Genomic DNA, 17,369 nt, shown 5'->3' with positions numbered 1-17,369 from the left:
AAACAACATAATACGTTTATTTTAACATGCTATTCAGGTAATTATACAGACCAAAAATGTTTATAAGCCTGACATTAGATAAATGAATTAATCGTTTGCCATTAATTCATTAAAGTAAAAAAAAAAGAATTTGGAATTTGCTCTAAATTGTTACCACCTTACAAATTCCAAGCTTTCGTCTTTTATTGTGTTTTTGTTTGTTTATTTTTCGAGAAGCCCCAGCACGCTATTTATTTTTGAATCTGACAATTTTTTAAAAACACGTATTTATTTATTTATTGAAGTGGAAAAAATATTATATTTTATACTGTCAAACTTCTTGTTTTTTTAATATCTTGTTAAAAAAATAATTTTTAAAGATTCAGGGAGCGTGTCTGACAGGCAGCCTTGAAGGTCAGCTTCCCCAACGCACATCGATTTGACATGGAGATGCCCTGAAATCTCCCGGCTGCTGGCTCCAGGTGTAGCGGGTTGCAGTGATTCAGATTCCACCACTAGAGTTCTCCCTGTGGCTCCGCTCGGCTCCGTCTGCCCCGTGTTTACCTCTCAGCCAAGCTGGACACAGACCTTCACCAACAGACCCCAGTAGCTCGAAAATTACTGATGTAAGCTGACTCGAGTCCAATCCTCAACGGATTTTCTGCAGCGCTTTGTGCTTGTGACACGGAGGCGGAGGTGAGTTTTATTTTATTTTATTTTTTTGAATCCTGGAGAAAATGGCTCAGGCTCTGTGTGACAACACTGCGGCTAGCTAGCCAGCAACTACATGCGCTAACGCCGTTAGCTTAGCCGTGGCTTCTTTTCCTGTCCCCATGATGGAGGACTGTGAACATGGCGCCCTTCAAAATAAACGAGTAGGTAACTAGTTAGCCTAGTTTGTAGCGACCAAACACAGTGTGTGCTCCCACTCCCAGTCTGTTGCCGTGATTGTGAATCTCACCAGTGTTTCCTGTAAAGCTGGCATGTTTTAGCTGCCCATCAGCTAACGCTAGCTGCGTAACAGTTTACTAGCTTTGCTGATTAAATCTACTCATAACGATCGCATGGCCGACAATCACCTATTATTGTTATGTACTTTTCTGGTATTTAGGTTATCTCGCATTTAGTCTACAATGTAATCGAGCTGGTTTGAGTTCACTGGGGGGAAAGCTGACTTTTTTTTGTCCTGACAAGCTTTGAGTTGGACATTAGCCAGCCTGCTAGTGGCTAAAGTGAGCTCCTTCAATTGCAGTGCCCGTGGCCTGCCGCGGCTGTCTTTGTTGCTGACGGTACAAGTTATGACAAGTGTGTTCTTTAAATTAAATATTATATGTGCGGTTATGGTAATCACTGCGTTGTAATGCATTAGTTTTAGCTAGCGGGGATCCTCCGCTAGCTTTTATTATGACCCGCTTGCTGTTAGCGGGCTAACGGTAAATGGCAGAGAGTCGTGCTAAAATGTTTAGACAGCGTTGCCCTCTTTAAACCTAGAGCCCGTCAAGTGGATTTAATCGGCGTTTTAACCAGTGGGTATGATTGTCTTCTTGGCGTAACGTCCGGTGGGGCTGTCAGTTTTCTAGTGAGGGAACAGCAGCGTGGTGTGTCGTCTTTGTTTACCGCGAGAGCCACGAAGCCCACTCAGCCTGGGCTGTCTGTCTGCTAATTGGGCTCCTGGGTCGCACACCTTGCTTAATTGATGTGTGAGCACGCCGGCGTGCAGAGCCGCCCGTCCTGTCATCACGCGGCGTGATCTCAGGAGAGGCACAGGCTGAACGGAGGAAACGAGGGCATCATTGCACAGGTGGCACCCGTTCACACCGACTGCGCTTGACACAGAATAGGGTAGCTCACATTACTCAGTGTCACCTCATTTTGTTTTGCCTTCAGCTATGGTGTGATGCCGGGTTACGTTTCCCTGTATTTGAATGTGAACATCAGAATATTTGTGCACTTTCTGTGTTTCACTATCAGAATCCACATAAAACATAAACAGTTTTTTCTCGTCAACAGTGCAAAAAATTGCCAGTTTTAAAATCGAGTGTTACACAAATTAAGGTGTAAAATCCAGATTATTTATTTATTTTAACCATTTTCCAACACTGCCTTGTTTTATTTTGTTTGTGTGTGTGTGTGTGTGTGTGTGTGTGTGTGTGTGTTTAAGCCACATTTTGTGCCAGAGAAAAAAAGAACAAAGAAACTGTTTTTAAATCCCTTTATTACACTATTTGCAAAATTGACTGGCAACAGATGAGCTCTGGCCACGGATATCAGTAAATATCACAGGCTAAGGTTATTTATTTTAAATTGCATTTTTGTTTTGTTTTTAATATAAAATAAAGTTGTAGAAACACTTGCCAGTAGCATTTTGTGGACTCCAGATGTGTCTATAGTAGGTGCTTCATGTGATCTGGTTTTGCAATATTAAAACATCAACTCTGTATTTTTAAGAAGCCACACTCAGAGCAGTAACATCAACTCTCACGCCTAATGACTCTGACTGACTATGACCGATATATGCAGTGTTGCATTGTCACAGACAGCGTTTTTGCATTGTTTGTGCTGATTTGAACCGAATCTGCATTTATTTTTAGGTGGTTTGTTTGTTTGTTTTGCTCCCAACAACAAATATGCGGCTCGTTCTTACGTGCTTTCGACATAAACCACGGTCCATTCTCTCATGAGAAAGGGGTGAGAATTAACATCGCCTGTCGACATCTGTCTCAGCCTCTTCTACCACAAGTGCACTAAAGCCGAGCTTCTTCGTTCATGTTAAAATTCTTTCAGTAGTATTATGGTTAGCTTTTGGCTGCGGTTTATGAAAGTGACATCTTAAGTTTCACGGATGGCTAAGAGGAGCACCGCATAAAATTGGATTTGAATTTTTTAAGATATTTAGGGTAGGCCAGGCCTGTGCACCATTTTAAGGAGTCAACCTAACCAGTTTGAGTTTATTTAGTTTCAGGAGAAATTAATTGCATTAAAAACTGAAGTAACTAGTGACTGCATGTGGTTTTAAAACAAACCACACTGGCATATATCTCTTGTCTTCATAAGCATAAGCAATTAGCTTAAGATCATAATATTTCATCTTGTTGTTATAGTTTTTCATACTGTAAAATAAAGTCAGGGTTTAATTAAAGTAACTGTAGGGTGTATTTACATTTTTAGGTAGATTTCTGCTTGTGTAAGCATTTTTAAAAATGTTGTAAAAAAAAATAGCTGCCATGTTTCAGCTTTCATTTCATTTTTTTAAACATTGGTACAAGCTTTTTCCTCTTAAACATTGAGATGAGATGGAAGGAGGAACAATGTTTTCTTCTAAGTAACACGTCTGTCCTGATGGTCCAGTTTATGCTGATGAAAATCAGAGGTTTGGATATGCATCAGACACTTGTTACTGTTACTTGAAGCATTTCCTTTCACAGTTTTTAGTGACGTCTTTAATGTGAAGGACGTATGTGGTCCGAATACTTGGGTAAAACTATTTGTGAGGTATGAGGTGATGACTCAAGTACCATACATCACCTGTGTAATGTCTTGAAGGAGAGTCGCGCAGGATTCTGCACAATCTTTGGTTTTAGTTATCTGTCATCGCCCCTGGTGACTATCAGGTGATCTGAAACTATGCAACCATTTGTAAAGAAAACATCGTGTCTCTATCAGGCAAAATGTAAACTTGTGTTTTGCTGCTTTTGTGATGATTTACTAGTTTTAATGTCAGCAAGGCCTAAATAAAAAATGTCACCAGAGGAAACATTTGTTAGAGGCAAAAAAAATAAACTTCAAATAAATGTATTATAGATTTACACCTGTGTGTAATTTGTCCATGAATGACACAAAGTTGTGTGTATTCATTACGTTCACCTTTTGCTCATAGTTGGAGAAGATTGACAATAACTGTCCAAACCGTAATGAATGCAAGTTAATTTGTTTAATAGCTTACCCGACCAGTCTACCAGGTAAGAAAAATATTCTGAAATGTATGTGCTCTCATCCAGTGATGTGAGTGTTGTCTTATGAGGTAAATCCGATTGTTCAGTCTGACGTCACCAGCCGTGTCTGGACCTAAACTCCGCTGCAGGTCCATATATCAAATGATCACTATGGCATTACTGAGAGTTGAAAAACTGTCTAAAGTCTTTCATCTTTAATAAAATGATCAGTGTTCTGCTCTACCAGGTGTAACAACTGAGTTTAACATCCAGGCATCCATGAAAACGGAATTTATGACATTTAACGGAGTTTAGCAGGAAGTTAGCAGGGAGTTAGCTCGCTAGCTTCTATCTAAATACAATATAGCATGTCCTGACTGCGGGGTTTTGGAAACAAATTAAAACGTACAGCTCTGTTATCACTTCCAACATAAATGAAGACAGAAAACTAAACAGCAGTGACGCTTGTAGGGTTACTGAAGTTGGGCTAGCTGGTATATAATGATGTGCTACGTGACCGCTAGCGACACAGCTATGTTAGCGTAATATAAACAAGCTAACTTTTTTTCCACTCGATAAAAGTTAACGTGAGTGTTCTCGGTGGTCAGGAACAAATGTAATCGCATGGCAGGATGCTGTAAAAGGACCAAACTTCAGCCAGGAGAACAACTGAGATAATCCATCCACAATACGAGGTTAGTCATTCATATACTGCTGCATGGGCTGGGCTGTAGTTACATCCTAAGGTTTTAAAAACTGAGCTTAAATAAATGATTAGTGGTAATAAAAGCCGAGGGAGGTCAACAGGGATCACTGACTGTTTTAGGAGCTTTTTGAGATTAAATAGAAGAAAATACATAACATTAAACATGTTAACAACACAAAAGCCATATTAAACGCAGACTACTTTAGACCTGGAAGTAGGATTCGTCACGTCATCACTTAACAATCGGATTGAGACAACTGTTTATATTAGTTTCTGTATTATTTCTGCTGTCTAATCACTGGCAGCATGTCTCATGTATTAATGGAGTTACCACAGGTGTTACAGTCACAAACAACACAGCCACTGGAATTATGTAACTTGTAATAATCCTAAGCCTGTCAAGGTTTTCTAAGACTGGGTGATTAATCATATTTAAAAATTTCAGTTACAGTTTTTGGCTTGAAAGCTTGGATTTATCCCCCCCGCCCCCAATATATTTGTTTCTGACTGAGGTTATATTAAAATTCAATAAAGTCCCCTTGAAAAAGATTTATTTTTCTAGACCAATAAATGCTTGATGTTGATGAAATGATTGAACAATCATGTTAAATAATCAGCAGTTCATTTCTGTTATGCTCATGATTGTGATTTTTGCCATGTTGAAGCAGTCTGCGTGCCTATTTGTATTTTGTTTACCGGTAAGTTTCTGTTCATTTATTAAACAAAAGCAAAATAACTGCTGATCAATATTTTTTTTGTCTTTGTTTCTTACAGTTGTCATGAATAAGGAAATCATGTCACGTGTGGTGAAGAAGAGGCAGGCGGACCCAAAGGTCGTCCAGTATGTCTGGGAGGCCATCGAGGTCATACGCAACCAGAAACAAATCGCAAACATGGACAGGATCTCAAAGTAAGTCCACTGCAGATAACAAGGATGTAGTAATGTTATTTATGAACATAAATGGCTGTGTCAGCTCCCCAGTCAGTGTTTTAGGTCATTAAAGGCAGAGTGCGAAGACATTTTATCCCCTTAGGTCATCACTGTGCTAACATGTCATCGCTCAAACTACCTTCATGTTGATATGGTGAGCTGTTTGAATCATTTGTTTGGTTTGGTTCTTTGATGTTCCAGGGTGACCGATATTTGAAGCTCTTAGAAAAACTCTTCCTACTTAATCTTTAATCTTAATCTCTCTAGATTAAGATGTCTAGAATCTAAAAAGCTTTCAAATTTCTTTCTGTATTTTTATTTTTGTAGGGCTGAAACTGCGTCTCATCATTGTCAGTAATTTGTTTGCTTGGTCCTTTATTCCAAGTGGTAGAAAACGGTGAACATGTTATCAAGAACTTTTTTTTTTCCACTACAAAATAATATCCAGCAGAAAAGCATCAAAATGCTAAACACAAGTGTTCCGATTTGTTTGATTGTTGTTTGTGGCCAAATAATTATCATCAACATAACAGATGCTTTTGTGCAGTTGTCGTTAATGTTGCCTTTGGCTTGTTATCGTATTCAAATGAGCACCATTTATCCTTGTGGGATGCCCTTGAGGGATTGTTCTTCATGTTTGTTTTTGAATTCATTTTAAATGTACCCAAAATGAAATGCGTCATATCTGTAATCACTTTGTTCTACAGCTACAAGCCGTAATTACGTGTTTTCGTTTAATCAGTTTCTAGATGTAAACAGTGAAAACTACCTAGACCAAGATGATGATCTTAAAACAATTATTTTTAAACCGTCACATTCAAGAGCCTGCTTGGTGAACAACTGCGTCATTCAGGGATAGGTGGACTAATCAGTTATTATTGTAATAGATTCAGGTCTAGTTCGATGTCTTTTAGGACTGTGCAGCGTTTAGTTTTTAATCACTATAGTTTTTGTTTTTTTTCATGTGTTACATAAAAGATTTCTACTCTAAAGCTATGTCGTGTTTCTGCTTATTACGCTCTGAGTCAGGCAGCTCTGTCTGCAGAGCGAGACTGACCCCTGCTTCAACAATGAGTAATGAATCAAAGTTTACTTTAACTATATCTTACATATATCCTCTAACTTCAGTAATGCATGTGTGGCAGCAGTTTCCAAAGTTTGATTTGTGGAAATAATACAATAAATATAAAAGCTGATGATTTCTGACTGGCTTTGCCGTTTTAACGTGTTGATCCCAGTCTTAACTGATTTACTAAAAACAAGTTGTATATTAACACTAATTAACTGAGGCTGGTAGACAAACACCTTCCATGTTTTGTGACAAAGCAGTTTTGAGAGCAGAGTCTAGTGCATTTGTGTCTGAGTAGTTTTCTTGCTGGAAAGGGCTCTCACTTAGGTCAAAAAGCAGTGAAAATGTTCTTAATGCGGTGTGCGCTTGATTTGATGTGCGTATTTTCCGATGATTAAAATCTGTGTTGCTTGTGTCTGTATCCTCAGTTGTGCACGGCTTTAGTTTCGGTGTTGGTTTCAGGGTTGGACGGGTGTAGCAGGCGCCTATCTGAGTGGGGCGCGTCTGCTACAACCTACTTTAGTCGAGTCACTGAGCATCCCTTTATACAACCATATCTCCAAAAAAATTGCACTAGTGTAAAACTCAAACAGTAAAACTGAGCAGTTTAACTGAAGAGGTGAAACATTGTTTATGAATGTGAACAGTTGATCAGTTGATCATGTTTTTCACATCTCAAAAACATTTTTAATATCACTGAAATGTTGCTGTGTCCAGGAGTGCTAGGTGTAATGTGATCCAGAGTACTGCATTACTGTAAGCACCTTATGTGCTTCAGGAGACTTACTGTACTAAATTCAGTCATCAGTCACAATTACACCATTACTTGCATTACAAACGTTCTTCAATTATCTGCATTCTGAGTAAACAGGAAAAAAATTCAAACATGTCTTCTTCCTGTGCACTTGGCTGTAATCAGCTGGAGTGCAGATTTAGACATTGTTTTTATTTTCATTTCATAAAAAGTTTAAACTGCGCCAAGGACAGAAAACAGATTTTGGACTTTTTGTAGGCATCTGCGCAGACCGCATGCTAACACAAAGGTAGCGAAGAACCCAAGCTGGTGATGTAGTTGAGTTCATGCTGACCCGAGCCCAGCAGCCAGAGCCTGATCTTCAGTAGGTAGCAAGAGCTGTCAGGCTTGTTTCATGTTTCTGTAGTTCAAAGTGTGGCCATCACTTCAAAGTCTCTTTGGGTTGGTTTTCAGATTTGGTCTGCATTGTTGGGTTTGTGTTCATACAAGACACTTAAAAAAAGATTATATCTATCCTTGTTGAGATAGAGAATTGAGTCAGCGTTATAGTGTTAAGGGGTAATTATGTGACAGTGTCACAGAGTAATGAGTAATGGAAAGAATTACTTTCTCAGGTGAGTAAATAAGTAATATAGGGCATTACTTTTTGTTGTTTTTGTTTTAAGTAACAAGTAATGTGTAATACATTACTTTCTTTGAATAGCAATCCCAACACTGACTGTTTCCAATGGATGAAATGGCACAGAGACTGTGTTGTTTACAGAGTGTGGCTAGTATCATAAACTGTACGGGCGCCACTGTCGGCCTTCAAGGTTAATATTCACACACCTGTGGAGAAAGTGCTTATGCACTGTTTAGGCAGTGTTGGGAAGGTTACTTTTAAAATGTATTCCAATACAGAATACATACCCCAAAATGTGTTTTGTAACGTATTCCGTTACGTTACTCAATAAGAGTAATGTATTCTGAAATATAATATATCTTAATATATTATCTTGCTTTTTACAGCTACACGAATGTACTATTGCCGTGTGATTTATTACTATTACTGAAGGGTTATTATTGTATTTACATGCTTCCAGCTCTCGTTTTTGTTCGATGACAACTCGTACTTTTCCACCCTCCTTTTTCTCCCTCCTCGCGCTCAGACACATAACGTGTATGGCAGTCCATTCTCCCTGCAGCACAGACTACACTGCCCATGAGGCTACATGCTTTAGGGCGATGCCTGTAGCATTCTGCCTGTTAGCTTAGCACAACAACAAAAAGCCACTCTCTCACCCAGGAAACACACAGTCGCAGAGAGAGAGCGTCACCCTGTAACCATGGCAACCGCAACGCTGCCACCTGGAACAACAGAACATGTCAAACAAAACCCAAACAGTCCTGACCCGCCACAATATGAAACAGGAAAATAACTCTGTAACGGAATACAGTTACTCATATTTTGTATTTTAACCTCCTAGGACCTGCCGTCCACATATGTGGACATCACATTATGGGTTATTTAGACCAAAATACTAAATTTTGCTCAACAATGGCCTGATATCCACTTACGAGGACATTATTCTGCTACTGTTCTATCGAAATTTTAAACAAATATCCTCATATGTGGCTCTCATTTTTCTTAGAAACAAAAATCAGGTTAAAAAAAAAAATCTGGTAATTCTTTGTTTTTACATTCATCGGGTCCCAATATGCCCAGATATCAAAGAGAAATTAAAAATGCATGCCATGCTGATCCACACAGGTATGCACACAGGTGTACACACGGGTGTTCACAGACACGGACTACAGCTTTCTTGGCTGCTGCCTCAAAGCACATTGTGCGCTGTCTATCTTGCGTGCTGCACAATATCATTTATTATTTAGCATCTACTGATATCTACTGCTAGCTAGTTTATTGTGATGGTGCTGTTTTTTTTTTTTTTTATTATTATGTTGCTCTTTGTTGTTTGCTTTCTCTTCTGTTTTTTTTCTCCATACAGGTGACCCAGGTGTTTTGTTTTTGTTTGTTTGTTTGTTTTTCTTTCTTTTTTTTTCTTTTTTTTTTTTCTTTTTCTTTCTCCCCCCCTTCTCACCGTCTCTTCTCCCCTTTGGTTTTCTTTCTCTCCCTCTCTTTCTTTCATTCTTTCTCCCTGTCCTATCCCCCAGTCATGTCTGTCCCGTTTGTAGCAACTGAAAATAAAATAAATTCATAATTATAATAAAGGTCAATCAAATGGACCAATATGGCAAGGCCATGATGATCCACTTGGTAAAATAAATCTGCTTGGCATCTTTCTTGGCCTTAAGACAACAATTCTGATGGCTAAAGATCCAAACGGGACACACAAAAAAAAAAAAAATGCATGCCATGGAAGAGTTTGGGTCTTAGGAGGTTAAATACGTATCGGCGCTACATGTATTCCGTTACTCCCCAACACTTTGTTTAGGTTGTATGTAGGGCTGCCACGATTAGTCGACTAGTCACGATTATGTCGACTATTAAAATCGTCGACGACTAATTTAATAGTCGACGCATCGTTTGAAGCTTTGTAAGATCCCAAAAGACGCAGGAATAAGTAGCAGGATTTAAGAGTGTAATAACGGACTGAAACAGAAGATGGCAGCACTGCATGTACAAGGATGCCAGCTGCCGTTAAACCCCGAAGAAGAAGAAGCTGTGTCCCAGAATTCATAGCGCAGCCCAGCGCAGTTGTCAACAATGGCGGCAGCTAGTTAGTTTTAACTTTACTCTTATTATTCTTTCTTGGTCACAAAATAAACGTTTAACATATTTTCAGGCGAGAATGTAGCTGTGTAAACCTCAAATATCTGCTCAGTTTATCAGGACACCACATATTTTCAAAAGCGCTCCGACGTTTTCGGAGACGTCTGTTACCCACTAGCTCGTTAGCTAGCCGGGGGCAAGGCTCACTAGAGCCGTGAGAACACCGGACTCCCGGCAAATCGTTTTCAAACCCACCGCCGTCTTTCGCTAGTCAGGTTAAACATATATATAAGTCACTTAGATAACTTAAAAATGTTATTGTTTGGCTTTCTTTAGTATTTTATTTGTTCCTGAGTAAATCGGTTTGGCTGAGATTAAAGTTATAGTTTTTGCACAGCTAAAACTGTCAAGCAGACAGCTGATTATCAGAAGTGTGAGACGCTGGAGAATATACTCCGGTGTCCTGTTATATTTTAGAAAGCAAGGAGTTTATTAAACTTCACCGAAACAATCTGCAAATTTCATTAAAAATTAATAAACTACCATCTTGTCTTTATTTTTAGTTAGCACAAACACTTCAAGCTGTAAGCTAATGATAGTTATATAAGACCAGATGCTGCTGGTGCAATAAGCTGTACGTCCAATGGATGATGATCTGATTAGTCGACTAATCGCAAAAATAATCGGTGACTAGTCGACTATCAAAATAATCGTTTGTGGCAGCCCTAGTTGTATGGCGTCGACTCTGACGAAGCGTAAATCGAGCGGGGTCATTTTGTAGATCAAAGCCGTGTAAAATCGTTCTGGTTCACGAGGCTGTCATGCATCTTATTTTTCCAGACAGGGAAGGATGCAGCTGCTGTCTGCCAGGACAGATGGGTCTCTGCACTAAAAATCTTAAAACCAATAGTAAACATCTGTTGAACATCAGTAAAACATGAACAATTAGTTTAAGTGGCTATTATTTCTGATAACTGTCTAGTACGGTCCTTTGTTGTGACAAGTTGGTTTCGTATAATTGACTAAAGTACGAGTCCCGGTTGATATTGCACACCCCTAGTCTGGCATTGCTGTTTCTATTTCACAGTTGGGTTTTTTTCCTCAAGCTGCGAAGGCAAAGCTTTGGGTGTTGTGTTGTGCCCTGTTTATACTGGAGGGCAAACCAGACATGGATCAATACCTTGATTGGCAGCTGTTAAGTTCTGACAGTCTCCAGCTGCTGCTCGCTCATTGCTGTTCTCGCCATGTGGTCAGCTCTCCCTCTAATTGCTTCGCTCCTGCTGTAGAAACCTTAAATCTGCAGCAGGTTGGGGTCACGACGTTTTAACCATCTTGGTTTTTATCTGCTGCGAGAATTCCACATTGTTCAGACTATGCAAATTGATGACAAATCACCCAAAGCAGACCTTGCTGATCAGTCATTCCTTTCAGTTGGCGGATGGAGCACAGACTCAATGAAACACTTGGCACATCTCTTTTCAGCAAGTTGGCGAACACCTTGGGACCTGGCGGCTTGCCAAATGAATACTGGCGGCGAGTGGGTGTTGTCATGGTAACGGCAAGCACTGGCATGCAACGGATAGCACCAGCTTTCCTGTACAACCTCCCCTCTCTTTACAGCCCCACTGCAGCTTAATTTCACCGTGTCGGCTTTGTGGCTATAAAGGTGATGGGTGATGTAGAAGGAGAACAAAGTTGGTGAGGCAGAGGCTAATCTTTAACCAGCCTATCAGGCAGCTTAGAATCAGTTAGTTACATGTTAACCAACCTAACTGCTAACTTTAAATACCCAAAATATGGGTTACAGTTAAATTTATAAAAATTTTGTTTTTATTCTGTTGATCTAACAAAATAACTATCTGTTAAAATAAAGGGAAAAAAACATTAAAAGATGCATTCCTTTGAATTCTTTGCTTTTGGTGTCTTTAATTGCTGTAAAACCTTTATATAAAATCCATGTCAGTTTGTTTGCCAACTTAACCAAACAAGGTGCGTACGTACACTGGAATGGGCTGGTAATTAAATCCAGGTGTGACTGGTCACAAGAGCTGGAATGATTTGTGGAGGAGATCTCTTAATCTGCAACTATGTTGTTAATCTGGCAACCGTTTTGTGCTTTATGCCAAAGCACCAAGCATTAGATGGTTCCATCTTTTTAATTGTGAATGTTTGCTGGCTGATTTGTTTCAATGTTGCCTCATTTGTGTGACAAATGAGTCAAAAAAACTGTTTAAAAACTGTTATCTGACATTTTAATTGACAAAATGACTGAAGTCAAAAAGGATTAAAGGAGCTGAATAAAGCTTTTACTTTCCATATTGTACTATAGTAAAAATTGGACTAGTTGCACTTGTGCATTGCTTGGAGTAGGACAGATATTAAGCTGGAAAAAAAATTGTCATCCTGCAACATCATACATTTGATGCAATTTGAGATTAAAACTCGGTGAACTTAACAGGAAAAAAGTTGATTATTTTTAAGTGCTGCGGTTCGGAGGACGATGGTGTAGAGAGAGAAAGATAGAAATAGAAATGTCATGTAGTCAGTAGAGCTTCCGCTATCCTGGTCAGAGGACCCTTGTACATTGATTTCAGATCCTTTGGTAATACTCTCTGACTTGTATTCACTATCTATCCCCACCCCTGGGCCTATGCCAGCCGAACAACTCTTTCTGGAGGAAATCCTGTGGTCTGTCTGTTGGCTGACTGCCCCAGTAGACGATACATGACCTTGCTCGGAGAATTGTCCTACCAATCAGCGAGCAGCTGCAGGAATCGGCTTTGTAAATGTACGCTCGTGAGAGGGGAAGCTGATGGAAAAAGTCCTCCTCTGCTTGCAATTTTAAATACCACACGTATCCCTAATCTGTTTTCCGAAGATTGTAAATTAATTTATGTAGCTCTGGGGTTTTGTTGGAAAATTACAAAACAGTGAGACGGCTAATTTAAACATGGTGGGGAAAATGCAGCCTCTCCAACGGATGTGTACACGAATTAGAGCTGGTTTAAGGGATGAGAAAGGTGTTGGTCTTTGTCCCATCCAGCAGTATTAATCCAAGTATGTTTCTGCTGTGTTTTCCGCCTGCCTCGCGTTTTAAATGTTCATCTTTAGCCAGTATTAAAAAATGGCTGTCATTAGCACAGCTGCCTCTGATTTTCCTCAATTACATCTCCACTTCCGACTATGCAGGTACCTGAGCCGTGTGTTTGGCATGCATCCGAAGGAAACCGCCAGACAGTTGAGCCTGGCTGTGAAGGACGGCCTGGTGGTGGAGACCCTGACCGTTGGCTGCAAGGGCTCCAAGGCCGGCATCGAGCAAGAGGGATACTGGCTGCCTGGGGATGAGATGGTGAGCCCACTACAATTTATCAAGTTCACAAGCAGTTGTGAATTTAATGTCTGAGTTTGTGTTAATGGCCACAAATAGAAAGTAGTAGTTGGGTCTGCACAGCTGAGTGTTGATCTGACTGATAGCTGACACTTTTTAGCAGCCTGTAAGAGTTGGCAGATTGTATCGTTTCCTTACCGATCATTTTTAGTCCTGTGTTTTAGCTAGGGGAAAATCTCAATAATCCTATAAAACCTATTAAAGCCATTGTCTATAATGAAAATATTTGCTGGTTTTTAGTAATGAATTTACAGCATGCACACAGTACGTCTTTTACTATGTTCACAGATGATATACAGGCACGTTCTTAAGCAGTAAGTGCCAAACAGCAGAGGTAGCTGGGTAGGAAGGAGTGGTATTTCAGATTAATACAAGGCTTCAATAATTACCGCTCAGCGTGCATGTGCAGAAAATACTCCATCAGCTTCTGCTGTCGTTTGCCTTGAGAAGGAAGCCATCTGCTCTGCAGTTTTATTGATAGACTTCTTTTGAAATTTGCAATACTTGTTTTATTTCCCCAGTTAGTAGTGAGGCAGTATTCGCAGTGTAGTGATTCTTACAGTCAGTCTGTCACAGTATCTGTGCAGAGTGCACTATTTCAATTTATCACTGTCTGGGGAGAACCTTTGTGTATTTTTCCATCTGTATTTCAAAAGGCTGTGTTGTGCATTACTTTGCAAATGCAAGTGGGGGGTAAAGTATTTTGTGGCTGTTTTTAATCCTACTGTTTTTGTTTCTTTAGGGTACAAAAACTGGCTGTATCAATGTCACACTTTACCTGTTAAACAACATTAGCATCATCAGTCATGAGTGAGCTACAGTGAAACATAATGCAGGAAAAACACAAATCTGTGATTTGATTTGATAGGAAACTAAGTTTTCTACTCTTTCTAAAACAACTGTAACTTCCATGTGCTCATGTAACAGTTCACACTGACTTCAGATTTAATAGAACAGGTTTATTTGTTATGATTGCAGACCAGAGAAGAGTCATGGAAACATAGAAAGCTTGATAGATCTGGCTCTTTATATGTTGTGGGTCATCACAGAATACTTTTGTGAGTGGAGAAAGGCATGGGTCTCTAAGGGACATGACACTGAGGCTCCAGTGGAGCCCAGGTTATTTTAGCAGGACTTTTAAACACTACTCTCTGAATCACTTGCAATCACAGGATCCAAAAGCCGAGGGAAGCAAGGTAAGGGCTGCATCGTTATTTTCAAATCCAGGGTTTGTTCTCATTTGCTCCCCTCATTTTCCCCTCCTCTCAACTAACATCATTCTGTGAGAAATCAGTTCTGCCACATGCAGTGCAGTCGGGGATTTGAGTGAATCTTTTTAAGCAGGCTGCAGAAAAACTAAACAGCGTACAGTATGGTCTGGTTGGTGCAAAAGTTAGAAGCCGTTTAAAATGAGATTGAAAGCAAGAGATCGAGTCTTTGTGCAGTGCTTTTGACTGAGTCCACTTGCTGCACCGTAAATGAATTTATGCATCCGGTTTCCATTTGAAAATCATTCTGCTTGCTGGCCTAGAGTTAGCAGTAATCGCACTGCCAGACATGCTGTCATTCAGTTATGCTGTGAAAAGCTTCATGAAAGTCCGTTGCAGCGCTGTGTCTGCGTGGCCAAATTTCTTGCGGAAGTGATCAGTGATCTTTATGAAATATGTGCTTGCTACTTATCTACAGGTGTGTTGTTGCTTGATTTTGATAACACAAAGTCTCCTGATGTTTAAAAAAAAAAAAAAAAACCCAGCCAAACATACTCAAATATCAAGTTATGGCTTGAAAAGCAATTGGTGTTTGCTTAAACTCAATCACATTCTCATGTGAGATGACAAGCAATGCTAGCATAGCCGCAGGTTTGTAGCAAGCATTTGTGAGTTTGTAGTATTTTGGTCTTGGTAGTTGTAGTTCTTCTAAGAACAGTGTGCTCTGCTGTGGTCTTAACTTCTGTCTGGCATGCTTATTTTCTTTTTTTTCTTTTTTCCTTCATTTTCAATTGATGAAACAGTGGAGGTGGGGGTGGGAGGGGAGCTGGGTGATTATGGTTTGTGTGGTTGTGCTCTTTAGTTTCCTCCGTGCCTGCTGCTAATAACACGGCCGACTGGTTCTTTCAGGTTAGTAATCACTCAGCGGACAGACCAGAGTTTGAATGTGAGCAGCACTCTGAAGCAGGGCCTAGATGGAGGCCAGTTCTCCCACCGCAGGTGCTTGGATTCAGTCCAGCTGGCGTGAGCTGTGTCCTCTGGTTGACCTCAAGATTTATTTGGTCCTCTAACAGATAACCATGGCATTTGCACAACAACATAACTTTCAAAAATAGCACAAATAGGTTCTTTAAAAAAATTAAAGTTCAGTTTTAAAAGCATTCCCTCAAGCCAGGCTGGATTAAATCCAGGTTCACCTGATCTTACAGGATCAATTTCATTAAACGTCCCCTAAATGCTTGTTGATTATTGAAAGTTTGGTTATTAAACTGACTTAAATCTACTCATTTGATGCATGGTAATGAACATGATGTGATGTATTGATGCACTTTGACAGTAGTTACACACAGTAAAAGAGTCTACATGCACATTATTTCATTGCAGCTACTAACCCATTATTTTGACATCGTTCAGCGAGTTTCGCTGCTCAAACACTGTTTTCATTCTTTAGATCCTCCCGAGCGAATTTCATTTGTTTTTGAAACTTTATTGAAAGCTTGACAGGCCTCTGAGTGGATATGCTCTTTGATCAGTTTCTTTACTGTGCATAAACACTGTAACTAACATCACTGAGTGCAGGGTTTGCCGTGGTGCTTAAGGGTGGGCCATCTCACATACAATTAATACACACAGGAAATGAAACACTTGACACCAAAAGAGAGGCTATTTAATGTGTCAAGATAAAAAATTTTACCATCAAATATTTTAGCAAACAACTTGAACAATAGAATAACTTTATAGAAGGATAAGATTTAATATTTGATGTGTCATTGCTATTAAATATGTTGATTTGTGAGATTTTAATTAGTAAGTAGCCATTGTTGCAATGTTGCCTCCCTAGCAAGGTTTAAAACGTCTGCACGCTATGAACATAGGCTCCAAACTGCTCTGATAGCTGGAAAAACTCAAACTTAGTGCTTCTCTCTGAGAATAAACATTTTACTTGGGCCTGTGGAGAGAGACAGGATCAGAAATGCTAACAGAAAGGACTTTGTTCGTCATAGCAACACAGACATTTTTCATTCACAGATATTCTTATTGAGCTTGACTGAGTTTGATGCGGGCTAGCTTAACATGGTAACCTATGTAACAAAAGCCACTGCTTAGCTAACCAGCATTAGCAGCCTTTGATCCTCTGAGCCACTGAAATGGAGATAAATTATCTCAGTCAGCTCATTATTCTGTTAGTTGCTTTAACTGGGGCAACCAAAAAACCATCAGCAGTGAAAACCCTTGTCAGGGTTTTCTACCCAACTAAGTAGTCACGACTACTTATTCAGTTGTCACTATCATCAGGCAGCAGTACAAACCATAGCTACTTGACATTGCAGTAATGGTGGTACTGCTCAAAGGCAAACAAAAATGCCCACTGATGGTGCTGTAGTGATGGATCTGTGTTTGTAGGCTGGGAGTGAAGCCTTACAATGGAGATGAATCCTGGAGTTGTTTTTTGTGGGTCACAATAAGGCATGCTAGCCCTGCTGCTCGACCTTGCCCGGCTCTGTGGAGTGTCCCAGCTTGACACTGACAGTACAGAGCTGTTAACCAGAGTAAAGCTAAAGGCAGCCAACTCTCACTGCCTCGGTTCTTCCTCTATCGCTCTCAAAGCCCTCGCCTTGGCAGCTTATAGTCGGGGCACATTTCTCCCTCCAAAAAGCAAAGAAGCGCTTCACGGTTAAGAGAAGTCTGT

The 17,369-nt window shown here is 39.9% G+C and overlaps 1 protein-coding gene across 5 annotated transcripts in view; it reads left to right on the top strand.

The window, feature by feature from the left end:
• The first annotated feature begins 405 nt into the window (after nt 1-405).
• Nucleotides 406-17,369, top strand: part of zmynd11 (zinc finger, MYND-type containing 11) — a 30,285-nt gene continuing 13,321 nt past the window's right edge. For 2 of the 5 annotated variants that reach the window (XM_026150694.2, XM_026150693.2), the window contains exons 1-5: nt 406-675; nt 5,392-5,527; nt 13,274-13,433; nt 14,645-14,668; nt 15,590-15,679. In XM_026150694.2, coding sequence (XP_026006479.1) covers nt 5,397-5,527; nt 13,274-13,433; nt 14,645-14,668; nt 15,590-15,679 — 405 coding nt within the window. In that variant the 5' untranslated portion in view covers nt 406-675; nt 5,392-5,396. The remainder of the gene's footprint in view (nt 676-5,391; nt 5,528-13,273; nt 13,434-14,644; nt 14,669-15,589; nt 15,680-17,369) is intronic. The other 3 variants (XM_026150695.2, XM_026150696.2, XM_026150697.2) reach the window with 3 other exon arrangements.

Source organism: Astatotilapia calliptera, chromosome 18 (genome assembly GCF_964374335.1).
Source record: "Astatotilapia calliptera chromosome 18, fAstCal68.1, whole genome shotgun sequence".
NCBI classification, from domain to species: domain Eukaryota; kingdom Metazoa; phylum Chordata; class Actinopteri; order Cichliformes; family Cichlidae; genus Astatotilapia; species Astatotilapia calliptera.
The sequence above is the reverse complement of the archived record's forward strand: the minus strand, read 5'-3'. Positions and strand labels throughout refer to the sequence as shown.